Raw genomic sequence first — 26,412 nt, 5'->3', positions numbered from 1 at the left:
TTTATGAGGGGTAAAAAATAGCTGTCAGGTCCCACGTTTGACACCACTGAACAGCCTCAAGGATAAAGCCCCAAACTGAAAATGCAGCCACCTAAAAACCACACATCCACTTGGGCAGAAACCAGTTATGCCAACTCAGCGGGGAGGTTTACCAGGAAGGCAGGCTCGTCCTACAAAACAGCATCACATGAGTAAGATGTGAAAGATACTTAAGTATGGATGTCTTCTAAAATCAAAAAGCTAATTAAACTTAGCTTCTTCAGAAAGCAAAGTTGGAAAAGCTAGCGGGTAAAATGCATTCTCTTATTTCTGAACATAATCAAGAACAATAAAGGGTTAATCGGTTTGAAACATTCGTCACCTGGTTTAGTTGGTTTTGCTCCTGTGAATATTCAGAAGAAGTCAACCATGCTCCCCTCTGTGTTTTACTTTGTGCCCATTCACTTCCACATACACATACGAGGCCCTGTCCAGAGCATCACAGGCTAGGGAGGAATCAGGACCAAGACTAAAAGATGGGTCTGAAGAGAAGGCTCAGTGAGTATTTGCTCTGCAAGCATGAGAACCTGAGTTCAGATACCAGCATCCACATAAAAAGCTGGCCACACACACACAAAAACATACATGTACATACATGCGCACGCATGCATACTCCCTCACCTGTGACCTAAACTTGGTGGGGGTGGAAGACAGGAGGATGGCTGGTCTTGCTGACCAGCACTTTAGCTTCAGGTTCAGTGAAAGAAAGAGGAAGACACCTAACATCCTCTTTTGGGGGGCATGGAAGGTAAAGAAGGGAGAGATTAAAGGAAGATGATGACAAAGCACTCGCTCTCTCTGTCTCTTTCTCTCTCTCTCTGTCTCTCTCTGTCTCTCTGTCTCTCTCTCTCTCTCTCTCTGTCTCTCTCTCTCTCTCTCTCTCTCTCTCTCTCCCAGTAGGGTACAGAGTACAGAGTCTACTGAGAACATGGTAGGAAATATTTTCCCACAAGCCCTTTATCTGAGAAGTGACCTCAGCCCTGGTCTCCACGCCCATGGCAGAGAAGAGGATCCTGTTTGGACAGCCTCCATTCAACTGTACAAGTGCTGTTTGACCTGTTTGCAAACAAGGGCCTCTCCTTCCAGAGACATTAGAAAAGGAAGAAATAGACAGTCATTTTGCTGACAGAGAGAGAGAGAGAGAGAGAGAGAGAGAGAGAGAGAGAGAGAGATGCAGTCAGTCTTTCCATTGGCTAGAACTGTATTCAACATAGACACCTGGATAGTGGAGATTCACAGCCCACTAAACAGAGAGAGCCAAGCTGGAGAAAAGAGAACCAGGAAGCTAGCACATCCCTACAGACCAGATGAACTAGGTGGGAGGAGATGGAATCCTACAAAGGTGTCCAGAAGCTCCCACCTCAGGGCAGCTCTTCCTGAAGCCAGCAGCCAGCCTCAGCACCCTTACTCCATTCCAACAACCGACCCAAAGTGTGTTTTGTCACTTGCAGCCAAATTCTACTAGGAATGTAGGACACACACAAGTCTGTGACGACACAGCCATTTGTGTGAAGGGCACTGTGCTGAGAAGGTAAGGACTTTACTGCATCTAGCTGGGACCTCAATGGAAGATGGGATGGAGTCTAGAGCCCACATTTCACTATTTCTATGACCAAATAAATACATTTAGCCCCCTGTCATACTTAAAGTTTCTACTGCTATGAAAAACACCATGACTGTGGCAACTCTTAAAAAGAAAAACATTTAATTGGAGCTGGCTTAAAGTTTCAGAGATTTAGTCCATTATCATCATGGCAGAAAGCAAGGCAGCAAGCAGGTAGTAGACATGGTAGATGAGAAGGAGCTGAGAGTTCTATATCCATAGGCATAAGAAAATGAATTGAGTCCCACACTGGGCACAGCTTGAGCATATGAGACCTCAAAGCCTGCCCACACAGTGACACACTTTCTCCAACAAGGCACACCTACTCCAACAAGGCCACACTCCTAATAATGCCACTTCCTATAGACTAAGAATTCAAACACACCTATGGTGAGTCTATGGGGGCCAAACCTATTCAAACCACCACATCCATATTTCACATAGTGCCTAGCACAAGGCAGGTACTCTCCTATTAAAAAAAAAGAAGATAGACAAGACAATAGACATATACTGGGTATACTTATTTAATTATCTTTCACCAGTAAAATAGGAATGTGGACCAATATATATATACATATGTGTGTGTGTGTGTGTATACATATATCAGGATCCATATATGATTAACAACTATTAACAGGTTCAGATTGATGACAGGTAAAATACAAAGTCACTCAGGTGAATGGACAACATGTTTTTGTCTAAAGCAAGGCAAGCCACAACATCCAGGATGAATACAGCCTGATGTGTGTTTTCACAGGGACCATCGGATAGAATTTTATTTTATTTTACAAATGACTCTGTGTAGTCAGTCTAATAATAAGAAACCTCAACTCAACATTTAAATATTATCTCTCCCAAAAGGGGTTCCATCCTTTTGATGAATAGACTTGTGTGCTAAACAATTATACTTAATTATTATTATTACGGCTTTTCTAATAGAGGATTTAATAGATGAACAAGGAGTCAACTCAGTCAGAGACACAGTGATAAAATTAATTTTCTCACCAGGGGCATTACTTTGAGATTGCAATTTTGTAGATAGGAGTCTGGTGGTGTTATTTTTCTTTTACTTTATTTTCTTTTTTTTTTTAAACAAATGCACACATTGTGCTCTAGCAGAAAAACAAGCACAATAATGTCTCCATGAGGAAAAGTGACATTAGACCTAGGAGTTCAATGACTTCCTTCCAGCCTATGCTAAACCAGTCTGGATCCATGACAGAACACCGCCCCCCAGCCAGGCCAATAACACATGCTTAATCTCAACAGCCTAGGTCAGCACTCCTTAGAATGTATTCAGACTGACTTAACCTGGTTAAACTTTGGACTTAAATAGCAATTATTAAGAGAAATTTTGTGGGTACATTTATTCATTAACTCCCCTTTTTTATCATATCTGTTCATGACATTCTTCTACTATGTCCTATTCAAAACCCAACTGATTTCTCCACGTTTTCTTAAAATTAATATGAGTTCAAAGTTGAACCAAGCTTACCTTCTGGGCTCCCTGTCTTAAGAATGCACTAGCGAAAGTTTCCAAAATACAGTTGAGAAATCCAGCCCCCGTGATTGAGATTCTGCCTCTTTGAATAAACTCTGTCCTGGGGGGAAAAAAAGGAAAAAAAAGTTATAAATCACACACACACACAATTCATCTCTATGGTTATCTGCATAAAATAAAATAAAGCAAGCCTTGAGGGTAAGAGGGACATTCATTGGGAAGAAGACGCCGCTACACCGGGAGAGGGAAAGGGAAGGGTAGTGGGACATCGATATGATCACAATACATCTTTTACTCTCAATTGTCAAAAACACTCATCTTTCATATCACTTTGCATTTGGATATATAATTATAGACACTTTCAGCAGCACAATTACCATTTATAATTAACACAAAATAATATCCATAAAAATTGAGTAATTACCTGTTAAAACAAAAGATTCTATTTAAGGTTGACCTAACTGTGGTACAGTTTATACAGAATAAACAGCAATCACTTCAATGAAAGAATATTCACTTCATGATACATGAAGCTACTGACACCAAGCTAAACTGATAGTTTCCAATTGCCTTCCAAACACTTACTTCTTACAGCCATAGATTAGTCCAGCTCTCATCCCCTACCAAAGAAATGTCTGCAGGAGAAGGAGGCTACCGCAAAGAACAACTGTCGAGGTGTAGAGAACCCAAAGTTTGGAGTTTCCATCGTACATGGAACATCTATAATACAAGCCCTGTCCCAAGGCCCGGGAAACAGCCAAGAAGATGGGCAGAAAGATTGCCAGAGCAGAGGACAGGCAGGACTGTTGTCCTCTGGACATAGTGAAGATTTGCACCCATGAACCCTCAACAGTAAGGACTGCCTACACAAAACCTACAGCAGACCACACCAGTTGGCATTCCAGCACAGGCCAGGCCGGAAAGGGCTCACCAGGCCCCACCCCTACCAGCACTAGTTGACAAGCTAGTGGCAATGCACAGCTTCTGAGAGAGAAATCAGTTTTCTTCATGGACAAGCCCCATGACAGGTTGTCCATGCCTAAGTGGCCAGTCACACACCCAAGTGCATATGGGCAACACTAATTGGACACAGTAGGGTGTGTGTGTGTGTGTATGTGTACACACACAATTACGATGACAATATGAAGTTGAAAGGGAAAGAGAGAAGTGAGAGGAGTTGGTAGTGAATTATATCAAAATTATAATGTATTTGTGTATAAAATTAAAAAATTAAAAAACTAAGAAAGAAAGGATCATTCTTTGCGGGAGGGGTGCTATTTTTGTTGTTTTTATTGATATATATATATATATTTCTCTGCTCCCCTCCTTTCATCTCTCCTCCCCTTCTATCCATTCCCATGCTCACAATTTACTCAAGAGACCTTGTCTTTTTCTACTTCCCATGTAGATTAGATCCACACATGTCTCTCTTAGGGTCCTCATTATTGTCTAGGTTCTCTGGAATTGTGATTTGTTTGCTTTATGTCTAAAAGCCAGTTATGAGTGATATTTGTCTTTCTGGGTCTGGGTTACCTCACTCAATTTGATGTTTTCTGGATTCATCCATTTCCCACCAAATTTTAAGATGTCATTGTTTTTCTGCTGTGTAGTACTCCACTGTGTAAATATACCACATTTTTCGTATCCATTCTTTGATCGAGGAGCATTTAGGTTGTTTTCAGGTTCTGGCTATGACAAACAATGCTGCTATGAACATAACTGAGCATATGTCTTTGTGGTATGATTGAGCATCCTTTGGGTATATACCCAAAAAAGTGGTATTGATGGGTCTTGAGGAAAGTGTTTCCTAATTTTGTAAGAAATCACCATATTGATATCCAAAGCAGCTGCACCAGTTTGCACACCCACCAGTAATGGAGGACTGTTCCATTTACCCCACATCCTCGCAAGCATAAGTTTTCATCAGTGTTTTTGATATTGGCCATTCTGACAGGTGTAAGATGGAATCTCAGAGTTGTTTTGATTTTAATTTCTCTGATGGCTAAGGATGTTGAGCATTTTCTTAAGTGTCTTTAAGTCATTTTAGATTCCTCTGTTGAGAGTTTTCTGTTTAGATCTGTACCACATTTTTTATTGGATTATTTGTTCTTTTGATGACCAATTTCTTGAGTTCTTTGTATATTTTGGAGATCAGACCTCTGTCTGATGTGGGGTTAGTGAAAATCTTTTCCCATTCTGTAAGCTGCTGTTTTGTCTTGTTGACTGTGTCCTTAGTTTTACACAAGCGTCTCAGTTTCAGGAGGTCCCATTTATTAATTGTTTCTCTCAGTCTGACTATTGGGCAAAGCTAGTTTAGGCACTCTCTCCTCTACTGCCCAAGGTTGAATTGTGTTTCTTGTATGCAGCAGAAGAATCGATTTTGTTTTCGTATCTAATCTGTTTAGCCTGTACCTTTTTATAGGTGAGTTGAGTCCATTTATATTAAGTGAAGTTAATGGCCAGTTATTGCTAGTTCCTTTTATTTTTGTTTTCGTTGTTGGTAATGACATTGTGTGTGGTTTTTCCTTCTTTGGGAATTGCTGGTGTGAGATCATGTCTGTATTTTTGTGGATGTAGCCAACTTCCTTGGGTTGGAGTTTTCCTTCTAGTACTTTGTGTAGGGCTGGGTTTGTGGCTAGGTATTGATTAAATGGTTTTGTCATGGAATATCTTCTTGTTCATCTATGGTGATTGATGGATATAGTAGTCTGGACAGGCATTCATGGTCTCTTAATGTCTGCATAATGCTTGACCAGGACCTTCTGACTTTCATTGTTTCCATTGAGAAGTCAGGTGTAATTCTGATAGGTCTGCATTATATGTTACTTGGCCTTTTTCCTTTGTAGCTCTTAATATTCTTCCTTTATTTTGCATGTTAAGTGTTTTGACTATTATGTGGTCAGGGTTTTTTTTTTTTTGATCCAGTCTATTTGGTATTCTGTAAGCTTCTTGTACCTTCATGTGCATATATTTCTTTAGGTTAGAAAAGTTTTCTTCTATAATTTTGTTGAATATATTTTCTGTGCGTTTGAGTTGGACTTCTTCTCCTTCTTCTATCTCTATCATTCTTAGATTTGTTCTTTTCATGGTGTTCCATATTTCCTGGATATTTTGTGTTAAGCTTTTGTTAGATTTAATGTTTCCTTTGACAGATAAGTCTATTTCCTCTATTGTATCTTCAGCACTTGAGATTCTCTCCTCTATCTCTCGTATTCTGCAGTTTATGCTTGCATTTGTGGTTCCTGATCATTTTCTCATAATTTCCATTTCTATAATTCCCTTGCTTTGTATTTTCTTTATGGTCTTTATTTCAGTTTTCAAGTCTTGAATGTTTCTTTCATCTGTTTTATTGCTCTTTCTTGTTTTTTTTAAAGAGATTTATTGATTTTCTCCAATTTTTTGTTTGTCTTTTCCTCCATTTCTTTGAGGGAATTTTTCATTTCCTCTTTACGGGCCTCAAATGTTCTCCTAAAATTATTTTTTAGGTCATTTTTTTCTACTTCATCTATATTTGGTTGTTAAGTCTTGCTAGGATAGGGACACTAATTTTTATTGGTATCATGTTGCTCTTTGTGGTGTTGAGTGTGCTCTTACCATGTCTACTCATCTTTTTCTCTGATTGGTGTAGTTGGGGTTGTGTCTCTGGTGATTAGTCTTCCAGGTGCCAGTGGATCCAAGGATCAGATGGTTGCTCCTTGTAGTGCAGTCAGGGCCACAGTTCCAGTCACGCTGGAGGTCACTCAGTGTTCCCGGATGTACGCAGAACTCCTGGGGGTTGCTCTGCAATCCCAGGGGTTGTTCAGGCCTGCTCCCATGGGGATTGCTTGCTTGGAGTTGCTCCTGCTGAGGTCGCTGCCTTGAGCCTGCTCCAGCTGAAGTCACTGGCTCAGGCCTGTTCCCACAGATGTCCCTGGCTCGGCGTGCTCCCATAAGGTCCCTGGTTTGATGAGGTCAAACTTTTTTTTTTTGGTGTGTTACCATTTCTACCATTTTAATGAGCAAAGTTTTTCCAGTATTAATTATCTCCATATCATAAAACAGAGATTTGGGTTATACTTGAGAATGATATAAGATGGCTAAACAAGAAGACTCTAGCTCAAACCTCCCCCCCCCCCAGAAAGACAGTGATTTAACACAAATGTACAAACAAAATTACCTTCATGAGACCTCCTGAAACCAATTAAGAAGTGGCATACACCCAAGTGAGGGCAGAGCCAAGAATAGTCACATCAAAGCAAGTCAAGTGCGCTGTTTTCACTCACTGCAGGAGTGAAACTTTTCTGTTGCTACAACAGAATTCCTAACATAGCAGCTGCAGGAAGGAGAGGTTCCTACTGTGTATGGGTGTTGGTGTTTGTTTGTGGAATTGGGTGTTATGGAACCCAGGCTAGCCTCAAAGTCTGTGAGGTAGGGACTGACTGGCCTTGAAGTTCCAATCTCCTGTCTCCAGCTCCCAAGTGCTGAGGTATAGGCACACACACACACAGACTCACACACAGACTCACACACACACACACACACACACACACACACACACTATGCCTCGTTGGAAGAGAGGTCCCAGTTCATGGGCTCTAATCTGTAATGCTGGGATTAACATATATAGTGTAATGCTGCCTGGCCAGCTCACATCCATGCCATTGGGAGACTACTTGCTCATATCTCAGTGGATTCACAACAAAAAAAGAAAATTCCAGGTACTCAGCTGGCTTTCTTCTTTTTCCCCCTTTTCTCTAATCCAGAACCTTAGCCCAGGGGATAGAGCCATCCACGTTCAGTACAGATTTTCCCCAGAAGAGCTCAATCCAGTCTGGAAAAGTTCTTACAGACACACTCAAACCTGGGCCTCACTATTGCCCCCGGTGTTCTTAGTTCATCTAAATCAGCCATCAAACTCCAGATAGCTCCCTCCCACCTGGCACAGTGGGGCAGAATGGGGAGAAAACTACAAAGGCATGTTTCTCCCAGAAAGGAGATAAATGTGCATCCATACTGTGACTTTAGCAGGTCTTGCCTAAAGACATGGCTCCAGGGAAGGTTAACTTTGTATTTGGATGCTTGCTGGTCACTGGGAACTAAAGCCAACACAGAAGGCTGCTATTTAGCCCTTAAGGGTCTGCGGTACCACTGACAGATCACCAGCAGAAATGAGAGATTACAGGCTTGGCTTGATGAGAGGGCAGACTTCTGCATCTGGGATATCCCCTACACAATCCCAGAGAGACTTAGAAAAAGTCTGAATATCTGCTCACTCTCAGGCCGGGACAGTTGGGGAGGCGCTTCTGTGCAAAGCCAGCCCATGACAAATGAAAGATATGAAAGATATGGTAATTGTTTCATAGAGTCAAATATTTGAAAGATCACAGGACACATTTGTGCTTGCTGTGGGACAATGGTCTTGTACCCTGTAAAGGTTTATCAGTTGTACTGGTTTAATAAAATGCTGATTGGCCAGTAGCCAGGCAGGAAGTATAGGTAGGGAGACCAGAACAGGAGATTTCTGGGAAGAGGAAAGGCTGAGTCTGCAGTCATCGCCCAGATGCAGAGGAAGCAAGATGAGACTGCCTCACTGATAAAAGGTACCAAGCCTTGTGGCTGATACAGACAAGAATTATGGGTTAATGAAGGATGTAAGAGTTAATAAGAAGCCTGAGCTAATAGGCCAACCAATTTATAATTAATGTAGGCCTCTGTATGTTTCTTTGGGACTGGATGGCTTGCAGGACTGGGTAGGACAGAAACCTCTGTCAACATGTGCTCATGCACACACGTGCACGCGCGCACGCACACGCACACACACACACACACACACACACACACAGAGGAAAATAGCCTAGTAATAGACCCAAACAAATTTCTAGAAACTCGCCCTATGAGTTACCTAAAAAATGAATTTGAAGTAATTATTTTTAAAATGTTCAGGGCTGGAGAGATGGCTCAGTGGTTAAGAGCATTGCCTCCTCTTCCAAAGGTCCTGAGGTCAATTCCCAGCAACCACATGGTGGCTCACAACCATCTGTAATAAGGTCTGGTGCCCTCTTCTGGCCTGCAGGCATACACACAGACAAAACATCGTATACATAATAAATAAATATTTTTTTAAAACAATTAACCAAAAAAAATCAGACAACTGAATGAATTCAGGAAATTAGAGCATGGAGAAGATAAAAATATCAACAAAGACAAACTACTTAAAAGCATAAAGCAACAGTAGCAAGGAATTTGGAGACAGGCTGTTCAAAAAAGGAAACTGAATGAAGAAACACGACGAGAACTTTTGAGACCTGCGGATGTTGTCAGGTGGACCCACTCACACACTATAGAGTCTTAAAGAAGAAATCAACAAGAACAGAGAAGAGAGAGTATATAAAGCAATAATGGGCCAAACCTCCCAAATTTAAAAGGAAAGGAAATATGCCTACAAATTCAAAATCTCAACAAACTCCAGCTAGGAGACATCTAGAGAGATCTACACCAGACATCACACGGTATCAAAAATCACCCCAAGAATGCTGAAGCACCAAGAGAAAAGTAGCCTGTCACACACACAGAGCTTCTGGGAGGTCTGCAGTGGGTTTTCTCTTTCTTAATCGGAAACTTTGCAGGCCCGGGGGAATTGGGTTAACATATTCAGCATGCCAAAAGAAGAAATATAAACCAAGAACTCAGTAAAATACATTCCAGAAACGAAAAGGAAATTAAGACTTCTACCTATTCAGAAGCTGAATGCATGCACCCCTACTAGAGACTTGGGCTATAGTTAACCTGGCTTAATTTATTTGTTGAAACCACCGACTGCATGGTTAGTATATATTATATATTAGATATCCTATATAATCATGAATATATATAACATATTTACATATATTTGTAATATATGTTATAGATTATGTATCGTATATAATTACATATCCTATATAATTACAAATAAATATGACATATGTGAGTATACTTATATACATTTGTTATTATATATGCTATGTAATATATAGCATATGAGATATTCATACATAGATATATAGATATACACCTATTGCAGAGCTAGTAAAATGACCCAGTGGATAAGAGTGTTTCCTGGCAAGCATGAGGACCAGAGTTCAAATCCCTGGGGAAAAAAAAAAAAAAAACCCTAGGTGTGACCAAAGCTATGGTGGAGACAGGAGAATCAGCAAGAGTTGATGGTGGCTAGCCGAGCTCCTGGGTCAGTAAGAGGTCCTGTCTGAAGGAAACAGAGCAAAGAGAGATTGAGCAGACACACAGATGCCCATATCCTTACACACACAGATATACATACACATCACACACGTATACCATACATGTGCATACTACACACAAAAAAGGGAAGCCTTGAATTTCGGTTTTATAAAAATAAAACATTCCTTTGAAAAATGTCAGCAGTGCTAAGAAACATTTCCAATTAAGGCCCCTGCTAACTTTGGACTCGGCCTTCACTTCAAATCTCTTAAATCAACACTTAATTTTCCTTTCCCCACACCATACTGAGAATGAGAAGCTCTTCCAGGACCTCTGTTTGACAGGAAACACAAAGGAAGAAGGAGGTGAGTGGTAGCATCTGTGGATGGAGGATTCTAACAGAGAAAACCCACAGGGGCCCAGGCACAAAGTGACCCATGATATCCGAGAAACCACACTGTCCTAGTTGGCTTTCTATTGTGACTAACGCCATGACCATAGGCAGATTGTGAAGGAAAGGGTGTATTTGGCTTATTCTTCCACATCACAGTCCATCACTGAGGAAAGTCAGGGCAGGAACTCAATGCAGGAATCTGGAGTCAGCAACTGAAGCAGAGACCACCAAGGAATGCTGCTCCCTGGATTCCTCACTTTCCTTTCCTATTCTAACCAGGACCGCCAGTCCAAGGATGCTCTCACTTGCGGTAGGCTGGGCCCTCTACATCAATCCCTAATCAAGAAGCTGTCTCACACACTTGCTCACATCCCAGTCTGATGGAGGCATCTTCTCAATTGCGATTCCTTCCTCTCAGATGACTCTATCTTATATCGAGGTGAGAAAAAAACTAACCAGGACACACACACGCATTATCTTAAAATCCCAGACATGGCACAAGATTCATCAATCCCATAATAGTCTCAGGAATGGCATGATATGAGAAATAGAAATCGCAAGGGATGTGGACCCTGGATTGAAAGGGGCTTTGGGTGTTAAAGTCAGATTTTATCCTGAAAGAGAGAGACTTTGCCCAGCACTGAGTAACTGACACAGACTAACAGCTGCTTGTGCACCACGGCTAGCCTTGCTGCCGCCACTGATGCCTGCAAACGACCCGTTATACTATGTTTGCAGCACAGGTCTTATTCCTAATGAGCACGACCACAATTGTTAGGAGAACTACTTATCTCTGCCATCCCACTACTCAGCAAGGAGAATATTTTCTCCATTCTCCCTGCCTTCTTACATCGTATGGAGAGAAACACCCAAATCTACTACGCATATGTTCCCATGTGTATACACACACACATACAAACATGTACATATACATATATGTGTGTACCTATGAGGATGCATGTATACATGCACTCAAACACAAAAAAAATTTAAAAAACCGCTAAAGTCAACAAGATGTGATTTTAGTCAATCTAGCTAGTATGGCTTTGTCTTTTCTGGTGTCCCCCCCCCCCCCCCGCGCAGTGATGAGTATTAATGCAAGGCAGGCAAGCCCTCCATCACTTAGAATCATCTCATGTACACACACTCTCCCTTGGATCTAACAGCAGTACCTACATTTAGATCAAGTCACAGCAGAAATCCAAACTTTCAGGCCTCCTCTCTCCCTCCCACCTCCCACCTTCCTCTTCCTGATCCTGATCCTACACATTGCACACACACACACACACACACACACACACACACACACACACACACACACACGAGTCACCCCACCAACCTGACACATACACCTCTGCCTAACCTGCTTCTTAGATTTAAGCTCATTTAAAATGTTTTCTTCATGTAAAACTACGTTCTAGTGACACTAATCTCTCCTGTCTTTATTCGGGATTAGTCGGAGCTGACTTTTACAATGACTTTAATATTTAAAGATGAGAAGTTGAAGAGTCTCCCACTCTTTGGGAGGGATTAGTGCTTTAGTCCTCGAGCAAGTGTAGGTGAGGGATTAACCAGTCTGTCTCATATCATAGTCTAAGCAATAGCTCTTTCTGCCAGTCTGAGCAGTGAGGCCTCAGAAAAGCATGCTCATGGACTGTCCATATGTTGGAGACCAGCAGGGCCGTGAAGAGGGTCCCATCCTCACCAGCCACAAGACGGGAGCTCATCCTACTATATTTTAAGACCATCAGAGAAGAAAACACTGCACCCTCTTGGTAACTTGGAGCACCATGGCACTTTCTCCTTGTGGCCCAAGACCACCCCAAACATCTCTCGTCAGCATAAGCTTTGGTTTAAATGCCTCTGACAAGCATAGCTGGTTATGCAGCATGGTTTAACAACAGCTGTTTTCTTCTGTTTTGCATTAATTTAAAACAGGAAAGAATCAGGCCTGAGCAGAGAGATGTTGAAGGACTTACAAAAGGATAGAAGGGCCGATCCCCCACACAGATCTGTCCCCCACAACCTCACCAGCTTCCCCATACTCCACCCCCACTTACTGATATGCGTCCAGGAGACCATCAACCAGTGATACAGTTCCGGCTAGCTCGTCAGTCTCTGCTGATGCTCAGTTTATGTCAGCTCACTCTCGGGCAGCGTGCCTTTCTCTCCTGTATTACTGCTCCCTGATTTTCTCACATCCCTTTCTACTCTTACACCCAAGGCAACAGCTGCTGTCTCTCCCTCAGGTCCTCGTCTCTAGAATGGAAATCCTCTACTCCACGCTACCCTAAATCAGTGTTCACTTCCTGCCCTACTGCGGTGGGGCAGATAAAGCCAGAATGTTCATATACTGACTTACATGTCATTAGCAGTCAAACATCTGACTTGAGAACACCAAGCATTTTTCTAAGTAGGAGTATCTCTTTTTTTCTCCATTACAATCTCAATTTCATTCATAGTAATTAGTATGTAGGAAAAAAATCACTAAATTGCATTAGGAAGGGAAGGGAAGAGGGGAGGAAGGAAGGTGGGGAAGGGGACATATTTGTAGACTATTTTGTCAAGGAGATTGTCCATCTGCTAAAGTCAGCAGAGGGCAGACTTCACCAGCTGAGGCACAAACCACCACCACATGTGTGAACGAGACTGACTCACTTAGCCAGTTCCCAGGATCTGCATTAGTTTTTGTTCATACACAGACATCATTCAAAATATTGCACACCAGAATCACAAAAAAGAACACACAGTCCAAATCTAAAAATTAACAGCAGTTTAAACAACCAAGACTCCTATTCTGACTAAGCTTTTTTTCTTCTAAATTTGGGGAAATAAAAATCCAGGGCCCCTGAAGAGTATAACTAAGGCTCATTCTCTCTCCCTTTCCTCTTCCTCCTTCCTTCTCCTACCTCCCCTCCCCACTCCCTTTCCTTTCTGGTTGATGTGAAGCAAGAGGCTTTTCTCTGCCATGCCCTTCCTCCATGATGCTCACACCCTATCACAAGCCTAACTGAAAGCAGCAGAACCAGACAGGCATGCCCCGGAATCTCTGAAATGGTGAGACAAAATGAATGGGGCCTCCGTGAAGTTGGGTGTTTTCTCTGATACGTTGTCACAGTGACAAAACACAGCCCAGTTCTGATGATAATCAAGCGTCCAGGTTGATGAGCCTCCTGAGAGCCGAGGCATAGCTGAGTCACCATGTTCATCTTGATTGTCTTGGGACCTGTGGGTTCTGCACTACATCACTGCCCAACTGACAAAACACTATCATTTCAATACTCAAAGTATTTAATGTATTGTAGGTGCATAACGACCACACAAAAAAGAAGTGTCCCCATGGTGTGCTTCCTAGGAGCAGACAAGCCCGTACGTTTTCTCACGCATCAGACTCACTGACATCTCACGTCTTCACCCCTGCCCTTCATCAATCATTCCTCTCCCACATGTTCAAGGGGCTGCTGAGAGTTTCCTGTGCTCCTTCGTGAGATTTTTTTTTCCACTGGGAAATGTTTGCTGTTTTCTGGGGAAGAAGATTATCAACTTGTCACACTGTACAAGATTAACGAGAACTTTGCAAAGTGGGGATGAAGTTCCAAAGGGGTGCTGGCTCTATATCTGCTTATGGGTAGTGCCACAGGACACCGGCTGGTTATCAAAGTTCCCACAGCTACTGTGCAGACTCACCTGGGGCCTCTATAGAACTAGACTTGCTGCAACACATCTGTGCTTCTTAATTCCCCTCTGAACCTGGGAGGAAGACACAACTCCAAACCAATGGAAGATTTTAAAGAAAAATCAATGATGTTCACTGAGATATTTCAAAAGCTTTCACTTGTGAGTGCCACAGAATGCCCTCTTGGCTAAAGCTCATTGTTTTCCCCTCAGTTATCCCCTCTCTTCACAATAAAGCAGCTTACTCCCCTTTTCAAACACAGCGCCTTTTAAGAGGCACCCAGCATCAGAAGCCTTCCCTCACCAATAGTGACAATCGCTCACACTTGCTCCATGTTTGTACCCTGCAAGAGCAGAGCGGTCCCACTCAGGAGCTTACTACATCCTGGTATCACTGGGGGGTGGAGGAGCTCAAGCCAACTTTTCCCAGAGCAAAGAGCACACAGGTGACCAAGAGCATCAAAGAAAGCTTCCCGTATCAGTGCACAAGACTCCTCTATCAACCCCGTCAGAGCTTCCCAAGTTCTACTTGCCCTCTGCCCAGTTCATCTCTTTCCCCTCCCTCCCGCCACTCCTAGTTTTCACCTGAATCCCATGAACATGAACCAGCCATTGTCAAAGGGCCCGAAGCACCTTCTGTTTCTGTCTGTCATACACTGTGCTTGACTCTAGGGCACAGAAAACTATGACGTCAGTGCAAAACCCCCACAAGACAGGAAGTACAGGTAAGAAAACCAGAACAGACCCTGACAACGTGAACACAAGCATCAGAAGTCAAATGGGGTCCTTTACGAGGGCAGTCATTATGAACCCAAATGAGGCTCTAACCAGAATTGAGTTTGAGCAGAAGGGACGCTGTGGCTCAGCTTGCTGTTAGTGGTGGTGAACCCTGCTAATCATTAGATGACCCTCTAGTGTCCTAGAAATCAAGGTCAATGTGAGTAGAGAGAGCTGTGTCTGCAGCTGCATACAGGGATACTCATTCACGCTACTAGGTAACAGCACCCTCAAGTCCTGCGGCACTAGGACCGAATCTTAGAAATAATTGCCAAGTAAGCGAGTAGAGCCCCGGGGTGTTAATTCTTGAGTAACCTTGAGTCTGGAAACCGATCAAAAAGGGCAGTGCCGGCGTTAAACCTCTCACGGAAGTCACACAACTGTCACATCTGTTGCTGAAACAAACATAAAAACTCCAGAGGAGGAAAGAGATAGATACGCAAACTGCCCAACAAGCATCTCTCGAAAGATGTTAATCATACTCTTTGTGATTTGTTGGATAATTACTTGAAACTTGGCACTTTTAGCCAAGAAATCTAAAGTTGAAATCTTCAAAGGTTACAGACCTATTTACTAGAGTGAGTAATAGACACCTGGGAGCCTCTATAAAACTGTGAAACTAGGCTGCTCAACCCACTAATTTAGTCTGTTTGTAAAATTTCATTTCTACTTTCAACACCTTTTGTACTCTGTTCTAGGAGCGGTTTCGCTGAAATTCTTATAAAAATGAAACTTCACCGTTCTTGGCATATACTCAACGGAGCATTTTAAAGTCAAATGCGAAGTCTTACCCCATCAGAGCACAAGGATGGTGTGCTGGACACAGAAGAGTTCAGATGTGAGCCCCTGAGGTGCCATACTGAGTGTAAAAGAATCATTGCCTCCCTCAGAAGCAATCACTCCACAAAGGAGAACCTAAGGATGCAGTTGAACTTGCCACCAAAATACATGCAGTGGTGGGGTGAGGAGCAGCAGACGGCAAAACCCCTCAAGAAGACATTTCCATCGAGAACTGCATTATTTAGGAAAGTGTCAACCACCAAAACCAAAGCTATTCTATGCGTACCATGGTCTGCAAAGTATAACAAAAGTCCTTCATAAAGGAAAAACGAGCAAATGAGAGTACTCAAAAATCAGTGGCTGCGCTCAAGGACCCATAGCAGCTGGGGGTCCGAACATTCCACCACGGGTAGGGAAGGGGCCCGTGAGGACCCACCCCTCCCAGAGGATCCACTGACAGAAAATGGGTACCAGACAAGGCAGCCACATTCCTCAGTGGTGCGCTCACTGATTGCCCATCCATATGCTATGCAAACAAGCCTAATTTAATTTGGTGGCGTGCACACGCACGCATGCACACATACACACACTATGAAAGGGCAAGGGGACTCATTGGGAAGAACGGTTTCAGCAGGAAAGAAAGTAGAATGAGAGATGGCAACAGGGAGTGAACATGACCAAAATTCGTTATTATACATGCATGCAATTGTCAATAAATTGAATTTTTAAAAGGGCCAGAGAGATGTCTCAGCAGGTCAAATTACTACACTAGGCCTGACAGCCTAAGTTCAATGCCCAAGACCCACATAGTGGAAAGCGAGAGCTGATTCCTACCAGCTGTCCTCTGACCTCCACGTTCATGCCGTGGCTCAGGCACATATGCCTACAGATTAGAGACATCAAAAATTTTTCGTTACCAAATACGAGCCTAGAACTAATAAACGTATTTAAAGGACAGGTGCCTTTATGGTTAGAATGCCTCAGCATCACAGCCAATCTGCTCTAGTTCTGAAGCCGCAAAGGGAAGAGCAAAAGATGGCAAGCTTACTCTACCTTCTTAGTCAAAACTGTAATGTCCGAATGGCAGCCACCAGCCACACATGGGGGCTGGCCCCTCAGAACAGTCATGGCAGACTTGAATAAAAGATGTTAGAGGTTCATTAGAAATTTCTGCAAAATATTTCTTAACAATTATTCATACTAATTATATATAAATATAATATTTTGGACATATCAAATCAAATATTACTAAATTTAAAGAAGAATCAGTTCAAACACAAATACTAAGAAATTGATAAGCCGATCTCAGAATGGAGGTTTTCAGAAGGCAGAAATCATCAATTTTTTCTTCTTCTAACAAATTTTAAACAGGGGACCACCACTGTCCATTTTCCAGGTCAATGCTCATTCCCACAAGAGATGACTTGAATTTTGTCCTGCTGTTATTTCGTTCACCTCCCTATTTTCTGGCTTGTTGTGAAGCGTCCTAAGGGCAAGAGGAACATCAGCCTGGAGTCCGAGCCCAGAGACTCTGACATTCACCCAAACACTCCCCATGGCATCCCGGACCTCCAAACACCAGTCTCTGTACAACAGAGAAGACAACAACGATATGGGGGATTGTCCATGCCAAATACAGAAAGCCCAGAATACTCTGCTTTCCTGGACTTAAATCTGGCTTTGGAAGTAAAATAGCAAGTTCCTACTCCCGTCACTCTTAAAGGGGAAGCACGCACTTCTGGGGAAGGTGTACAGAAATAACACGAAATGTAAACATGGAGCAGAGTCTTGCAGAATAATGGTAAATAGTTCTAAACTATTTCCATAATTTCTGTTTCTATATTTTGAACTATGCAAAATGAGGCCACAGCTCAGCAGTAGAGCATCTGCCTGGCTTACACAACTCCTCAATGGCACATTCATACTTATTCATTTTCTCTCCTTCCATATATACAAAAATCCATACTATAAATTACAATAGCATCATAAAAAATGTCCTACATCATAGATAACAGGTTGGGGCTGTAACTCAGTTGGTAGAGCATTGACCTAACATACACCGAGTCCTGGGTTCCATCCCTAGCACCCTATACACCAGGCGTAGTAGTATAGGCCTGTAATACTAGTACTTGGAAGTTAGAGGCAGAATAGAAGTTCAAGGTCATCTTTTGCTACATTATGAACTCAAGACCAGCCTTGGTAACATGAGACTCTGTCTTCAAAAAAGTAATTAAATACGTGATAAAATATGCAATTGCAGGGATTTTCATCACAGTACCGTAATAACTAAAAGTTCAGAAACCTAAGAGTCAAGTGATAATGGGCCAAGAATAGGCAAATAATTTATAAAAAGTATATAAATAAGCATAAATTGATTGTCAGTTACCAGAGTGATAGTGATGTACCTTTTCTTCATAATCAGAATTATTATTTTCACATAAATTAAAAAAAAACACAAAGTGAAAAGTTTTGTGGATTATCTTGGCAAATCATAATTTAACTGATAGAGACAGCTTCTAAGACTATCCAATAGCCCAAACATAATACTAAATTAACAAAACACAGTGCTAAAATAGAGGATGAAATGACTTACTTTGCATGCAATTAGACAATGCCATTCTTTTACTATATTTACATACCAACAGAACTTTGTTCCCTGGTCTCAGCTTTAATCCCAGCCATCCACACCCTATGTCAGCTCTGGGCATCATCATAATAAAAAACTATGGATCCACCAATCTCTCTTTGATGTGACTGAGACACGCTTCCTTACTCATCCAGGAGGCTGTTGAAACACCCTAGCTCTGATGTGTGACCAGAGCTGTGTGAGAAAGAATGATCTGGAGAAAGCCTGGGCCCTAAGAATGGCTTTTACACGGGGACAATTAGTTAATCTGAAGGTTTTTAAAACTAAATCTATAATAAAAATTTTCAAACCACACAGAACAGTAATAATAAAACACAGTAAATTATCTTCTGAAATCAAATTTTTCACTATAATGATTAGCATTAATATTTAGTGCTTATGATGTTTTACTTTTGTTCCAAAGTCTATCTTTGGGTGACAAAAAAAGATGACAGACACCAAAGAAGCTGAGGCAGGAGGATGGCTGGAGGGCAGGAGTAAATACTGAGACGCTTGTCTCAAAAACAAAACAAGGAGACTGGAGAGAGGGTTCAGCTGTTAAGAAGCACTGGCTGCTCTTGCAGAGGACTGGGTTGGGTTCCCAACACCTACATAGCAGCTCAGACACATCTATTACTCCACTTCCAGGGAATCCAGTGCCTTCTTCTGGCCTCTACAGGCACGAGACCCACACGTTGTACATATTAATACATGTAGGAAAAATGCCATATGCATAAAGATATATGAATTTTTTAAAATCTGTCTTCAAGAAATGATTGTTTCTCTTCCCATTATACTTATAAAAATTAAAATGTGTGTTAACTAACTACAGGCCACATGTTACAGGGAAATGGATTCTGCTGAGCGCTGTTGTGGAGTACAAACTTGTGTGTTAACACACTGGAAGACAACATGCCAGAATCTGTGTTACAGACCATAGGTCTATGTACCCCAGAATTTATATGTTGTCATTTTTATTTTACTGAATTGCACTGCATTGTATTTTTGGTGCTAGGGATAGAAGGCCTCATGTATGGGATACAAGCTGTGTACCACCCAGATGCCTCCAGCCTGGGTGTTGAAACCTTAACCCACCATGCGAAGGAGTTAGGTAGGACGCTGGGCCTTTGAGAAGTAAGTCAAGTTTACATGATTCCCTGAATGTAGAATTCTGCCGTGGAATCTCTTCCATGGAGGAGGAGAGCAGATTACATGTTCTCCATTATCAGATTTAACAGAAGACAGGTATCTGAAAAGCCTCACCCACCCCAGATCTGCCAAGGCCCAAAGAATGGACTTCCCATCCCCCAGGGCCATGAGAAATTCACAGGTCTTGCTGGAGCCATCAAGACTGTGGTATCTAATGACAACATCTCAAACTAAGATTTCCAAGAACTCAAACTATACCTGTCCTGAAAATCCCCACCACCACAGTGCCTTAAAACCAACCTACAAGGCATGCACCCTGTGGGGATCCCTGTAAACTTCATGGACACAGGGAACCACCAAGGTGAGGTCAAGAAGAAAACTTGGTTCAGCTCAACTTTGTTAGCCAGCACTGTTTCAAACTTCTGGAGTCTGACACGAGGCCAGGTTATTTTAGACAAATTTAAATCTAGTACAGTTTTAGCAAAAAGATTCCTGGTAACTATCATCCCAATTCCACGTGGACAATAAATCTTAAGACGTGATGACATAAAAACTCTTTTGTAAAATATGCATGACCTCTACCATGAAGATGGATTCTATTGCCTAAGGGCCTAGGATCTGGTATGGTCTCTGACCAAGATAGCATGGGAGTTAGCAGCTCCCCTACATGTGACAGCTCCCCCAATGATGGTTTCTATTGACTGAGAAGCAAAGCTAAAGATAAAGGTCTAGGGAGGGAGAGTCTGGGATAAGCATTCTGGGGGATTTGGGTGAGGTCTAACCTTACAGGTAGGCTACCAAACGTCAGCAGGTTATTAACAAGATCCTCTCCCAGTCTAGATGGACAACAGATATTCATTTACTCCATTGAGGAGACAACCCTGCCTGATTAACACTCCTGGTTTCTCCAGTGCTTATCTGTGACCCTCTACACACCATAGAATTCACCTACTATTTCAGGCAGATTTAGACTACCTGCAGGGTTAACTATACATATTTGTCATAATTTGTCATATTTGTTCTATGTACAGTTCTGTCACTACTCAAAGAACTGGATGCTAGGGAAAGCAAATTTGATGGTTTATAGATAACCTTGCAACAAATACAACACTTAAATTCTCACTAAGAGAAACACTCACATAGCCTGTAGGAGTCATATTCAGAAGACATACAACTCCTGAATATGATATCCTCCTTTACAACAAAGAGAAACTCGATACCATCAGAGTGACAAAATACAGTTGAATGGCTTGCAGAGGCATAATCTAGCTGTACGTGTATCAGATAGGTAAAGCTCAGAAGTAGTCTAGTAAACATAAAAGATAAGTGTACAAAAACGTACATGACATAAAAATCATGTGTGTTAAAAAAGATATACAAACTAAGCAGGCTAGGTAAGTCTGTGCCGAAACGCCTCTTTACGTCTGCTTGAGCTGATCAGTGCTAGACAGGCCCACTGATGGGTCAAGTGCATGATAACTTCAAGCAAAGTATTTTCCTTGTTTAAACTCTCTTGAATACCTAGATTGCCTTTAAAGGTCCAAAGGAATATTCAACAAATGGGTGATAGTCACTGCTTTTGGAGAGAGTACTTCCTGAATTTTGCATACAAATGGATGGAAATAGAAAACACTATCCTGAGTGAGGTAAGCCAGACCCAAAAAGAGGAACATGGGATGTACTCACTTATATTTGGTTTCTAGCCATAAATAAAGGACATTGAGCTTATAATTCATGTTCCTAGAGAAGCTAAATAAGAAGGTGAATCCAAAGACAAACACATAGGCATCCTCATGAATATTAACCTTCATCAGGCGATGAAAGGAGACAGAGACAGAGACCCACATGGGAGCACCGGTCAGAAATCTCAAGGTCCAAATCAGGAGCAGAATGAGACGGAGCACGAGCAAGGAACTCAGGACCACGAGGGGTGCACCCACACACTGAGACAATGGGGATGTTCTATTGGGAACTCACCAAGGCCAGCTGGCCTAGGTCTGAAAAAGCATGGGATAAACCAGGACTAGCTGAACATAGAGGACAATGAGGAATACTGAGATCTCAAGAACAATCGCAGTGGGTTTTTTGATCCTGCACGTACTGGCTTTGTGGGAGCCTAGGCAGTTTGGATGCTCACCTTACGAGACCTGGATAGAGGTGGGCAGTCCTTGGGCTTCCCACAGGTCAGGAAACCCTGATTGCTCTTCGAGCAGATGAGGGAGGGGGACTTGATCGGGGGAGGGAAATGGGAAGCGGTTGCAGGGAGGAGGCAGAAGTCCTTAATAAATAAATAAATTTAAAAAAAAAAGAAAACACCAGAATTTGGAGGGGCACTTGGACAAGAGTTGAGTTCTGTCATATTTCCTCCAAAAGAAAATAGATTCATCTATTAATGACATGAGTAAAAATAAAATGAAATACATGTGTAACAGACAGAAACTGTAAGTACGAAATACACACTCAGAGAGAGAGAGAGAGAGAGAGAGAGAGAGAGAGAGAGAGAGAGAGAGAGAGAGAGAGAGCGCTAATCACAGGTGATCTTACCAATTTGGGTTTTCCACACTTTCCCGGAAGACAGACTCTTCCCTCATGGATGCATACTGTGTCCACGTGAGGCAGTGACTCCGGATAGCCATGTTCCTCTTCTGAAGACTGAGCCACGATTCCTCTTCTAGTCGGATATCAGGTACCTTTAAAATACTCACCTGCCCAACAGAGAGAGGACAGCATTCTCAGTTTCGGAAGAGCAAGCTACATGAAGATTCGGCCTGGAGCTGATCTCAGTCGCAGCTAACAAACGGAACAAGCGGTCCTGATGGTTACATGGTTCTTCAGTTACACCCCTCAGTATCTGATAATCAAGCACACTGTGGCCTCACTACATGTTGCCCAGGACTTGCAAATGGCCCAGGACTCATGTAGGTCCCAAAAATATTATCAGCTGCTTCTTGTCTTCTCTGGGGCAGGCCTTCTTGCAGTGATGGGTTCTCATCAGGCCCCACCTACATGTGCCCATGCAGGGCCGTCTCAAGAGAAATGTTTTCCTCGTTGTAATCTCTGTTCAGTCCCTAGAAATGGATGCTTTCCCAGGTGGAGAAGACAACAAAAGCTACAAAGGCAGAACTGTACAAGTTAGAGCCTTAAATTATTTAAGAATTGAGATACAAGACGAACTTGAATGCCTTTTTAAATAATAGATTCAAAGTGTGTATATAGGGCAAAGGCAGCTCTGAACTCTGGAAAAGCCAGTGATAATTTGCTGCTGAAGTGTAACACGGCTTCCCATCTGCAAGTCAAAAGGAGTTCATTTTCTTTGTGGTTCTAGCCTCTTTCCACTAAGGAAATAACAGTGATTTAACCCACGATGAGGAATGAATGGAAGCTGCCATTTTTCCTAGTATAAACACAGCAATTTAATTTGCACGCTCATCCGCGGGTGCCCAGATTCATTCCGGATCACACAGGGAATCTCTTCTGAGGTATTTTTTAAGTGCCTGTCAAGATGCTCTTGTTTTACGTACTAAAAGACCACCATCAAAAATCCTACATTGTGAATGAAGAGCTGCCTAGCTGTTTAAAGTACCGAGAATAAAAGAAAGTGGGTGCTCAGCCACAGATGGGCCATCTATACCAAACACCTCACGATTCAGGGAACATGGTGGAAGAGAGGAGAGAAAGAATGTAGGGAAAGAGCGCTGTAGAAGGGCATCTGATGGACACATCATGGCTGCTGTGCATATGAACTCGCACCAACTCTGCTTACCTGCGTAAGACCTGCATGGGATGAAGCAAGTTAAAAACTCCAGCATAGATAGCATGGACAGGGGAGGGCTTAGCTGTGGAGTATGGCAGTTGATGGCTGCTAAAGGAGGGAGAGCCACTTTCTTTGGAGGGGTACCCATGCCCCAGTAGATAACTACAAACCCGACCAGATAGGGGCAACACTAACTGGACTCCATGATTTAAAATAGAGTAATATTAGAATAAAAATAGGGGAATGTGAAGCTGGGAGGGAGATTCTGAAGGAAATTGGAGGGGGAAGGGAGTAGATAAGATCAAGACATAAATATATATGTATATATACATATACACACACACACACATATATATATGTTCACACATATACATATGAAATTTTCAGAATAAAAACATTCTTTTTCACACTTCAACAGCTAGGCATGGTGGGACACACCTGTTACCTCAGTACTTAGATGGCTGAGGCAGGAGGATTATCTTCAGTTTGACACCATCCTGGGCTACACTCTAAGTTTCAGGCCCCTCTCTCAAGAAGAAAAATCCATGTATGGTTCAAGCCATGCAAATGATGTTTTCAACTTACCTTTGTCCAACACAGAATCATCAGAGAGCTTAAGGGTTTCAAAGAGAGAGAACAATTTTCCGTCATGAACATTCCGGCATCAGTGCCCTTAGATTACAGATCTACGCATGGAAAGGCTTGCAAGGGGCACTAAGAAGACGATGCTCTCAGAAACAACTGCTATTCCCAACAGTGCATTACAAGCAGAAGTGCGGACTCCCTCACTGAACATGGGACTAATACTTACAACCTTCTCACTTCTGATTGTTCTTACCTGTTGCTAGCCGTGGACAGACTAGAAAAGACAACGCTTCATTCAAAATGCCAAAAAAGTACCCACAAAATAATCATCAAATCACCTCATATCCACAAAGGGCCCTTCACAGAACAGACAGAGATGAGACACTCCAGAGGCATCTGTCAACACTGGGATGGACATGGAAGAAATATTTTCCTTACAAAACCATGAGAGTGGACAGTGGGACATTCTGACACCCCCTTCGATAGGAAAATGCTGTCTTTTTCTACAACTATGAAAATTCTTCAGTTTTATACCCACTGTGATTAAACTCGGAAATGAATTTACCTTTCTTAAAATTTCTGGCACCACATTCTGGCAGATAGCAATCCTCTTTCTATAGATGAGTCCTGTTGATTCATCTGGAAGAAGCAAATTTCATAGCCAAAACATAATTAGGGAGAGACGTATTCTTATCTAAGAGTCCACAGAGCTTTTTAGCTCAACTTCAATTTTGAACATATAGAATTCTCATAGATAAGGCTTGACACGAAATGAAGTTTTCCAGGGGCTGGAGAGATGACTCGGTGGCTGAGAGTGCTCACTGATCTTGTAAAGAGTAAACAAGCGTGGTTCCCAGCACCCACCTCAAGCAGCTCACAACTGCCTCTAACTCCACTTCCACAGCTGGGTTCCTCAGACACCTACACCCGGGCACACGCACATCACAGGCATACACAGAAACACCATGTAAAAATAAAAGAAATCTTTTTTTTTTCAACATTCTGTTTTTCAGATCAGTTTTCTGAGCCAAATCACAAATGCTTGAGGAGTAGATGTAAAACAACAAGTCCGAACACACGGGCTAAATTCGAGACAGTGAATCACAAACGGGCTACCACCCTAGGCCATCGGTGCCGAGCATCCAGTGGCAGTGGCCAGTGGCCACCAGCTCAGACTCTGCCAGCTCCTGGACCACAGTCTCAAGCCTAGATTTCTGACTGTTTCACTTAAACCAGTAACTAATTAACTACACGAGTCACACCCATTGAGGAATGAAACCCCTGAGACCAGAGCATCCCTGGAGGGAAAGTTAAAACTAGTGAGAATAAAAGTAAGTGCAAGTTAAGATGGGAGGAAACAGGGGGCGGGGTGGGGGGTAAGCAAACTGTGAAGTGCTGTCATTTTTCTGTGAATGGCTGTGACTCAGACACAAGGCGAGGTTTCTCGGTGCTCTAACTACAGCTGCCCTAACCCCTGCTGCAAACACCATCATCACCAGGAACCTGCAGTCAGGAAACAAATGCTGCACCCCAGCAGTCCTTTGGCAATGTCAGACAATGTGAATAGCACATGTATTAAAAATGGAGTTGTTTCTAGGCATGGAGGCACAGGCCTTTAACACCAGCCCCTGGAAGGCAGAGGCAGGTGGTGCTTTGTGAGTTCTAGGCCAGCCTGGTGAGCACAGGATGTTTCAGGTCAACCGGGGTGAAATAGTGAAAAATAAAATGGAGACAGAGATGACATCCTGAAATTAACAAGATCATTTTACCATTTGACAGATAAAGGGCTTAAGCCTTTGAAAAGCTCGGTCATGAGGGAAGTAACAGAATCAGGATTCGAAATCAGGTTTGTCTCAGACCAGAAAGCAAGTTTGTCCCACATCACATGAGAAAAGGTGCATGAGAAAATGCTTTTGCAATCTATTTCAATAGCTACAAATATGCAGAAAGCAGCCTGATAAATAAGACAGTTTCATGTTTACGCAGCAGAGGAAGCTGCAGCCATGTCACCCAGCAGCAGCACCCGTGGTTTCGAAGGCTGAATTCTGAGCGTGCTGGGCTGGGCTCTGGCTGTCTCCACAGGCTTGGGCCTCAAGCGTGCCCATGTTCAGAGCTCCTGGCACTGCCCACTCCTCAATTCCCAACACTAACTGTCACAATTCTTCCCCAGAAGGAGGGAATGCAAAGAGCACCAGAGACCCTAGCACCACACCCCACACCCCGAGGTGGAACACAGTCAACATCTCCTGAAGGGGTCATGAGGTAAATAATTTAGATGTGTGGGCCACGTGGTCTCTTTCGCAAATACTCAGTTCTTGCTGTAACTCAGATGAAG

At 42.6% G+C, this 26,412-nt stretch overlaps 1 protein-coding gene across 4 annotated transcripts in view; it reads right to left on the bottom strand.

Moving 5' to 3' along the window:
- Prelid2 (PRELI domain containing 2) overlaps positions 1-26,412 on the bottom strand; it is a 70,840-nt gene that overhangs the window by 29,489 nt on the left and 14,939 nt on the right. For 2 of the 4 annotated variants that reach the window (XM_075968761.1, XM_075968762.1), the window contains exons 3-5: positions 24,643-24,716; positions 22,283-22,443; positions 3,138-3,243 (exon numbers count right to left, since the gene is read on the bottom strand). In XM_075968761.1, coding sequence (XP_075824876.1) covers positions 3,138-3,243; positions 22,283-22,443; positions 24,643-24,716 — 341 coding nt within the window. Of the gene's footprint in view, positions 1-3,137; positions 3,244-22,282; positions 22,444-24,077; positions 24,622-24,641; positions 24,717-26,412 lie in introns of those variants that run through there. The other 2 variants (XM_075968764.1, XM_075968763.1) reach the window with 2 other exon arrangements.

The sequence above is a fragment of the Microtus pennsylvanicus genome, chromosome 4 (genome assembly GCF_037038515.1).
Source record: "Microtus pennsylvanicus isolate mMicPen1 chromosome 4, mMicPen1.hap1, whole genome shotgun sequence".
NCBI classification, from domain to species: domain Eukaryota; kingdom Metazoa; phylum Chordata; class Mammalia; order Rodentia; family Cricetidae; genus Microtus; species Microtus pennsylvanicus.
This window is presented reverse-complemented; position numbering and strand designations above follow the sequence as displayed.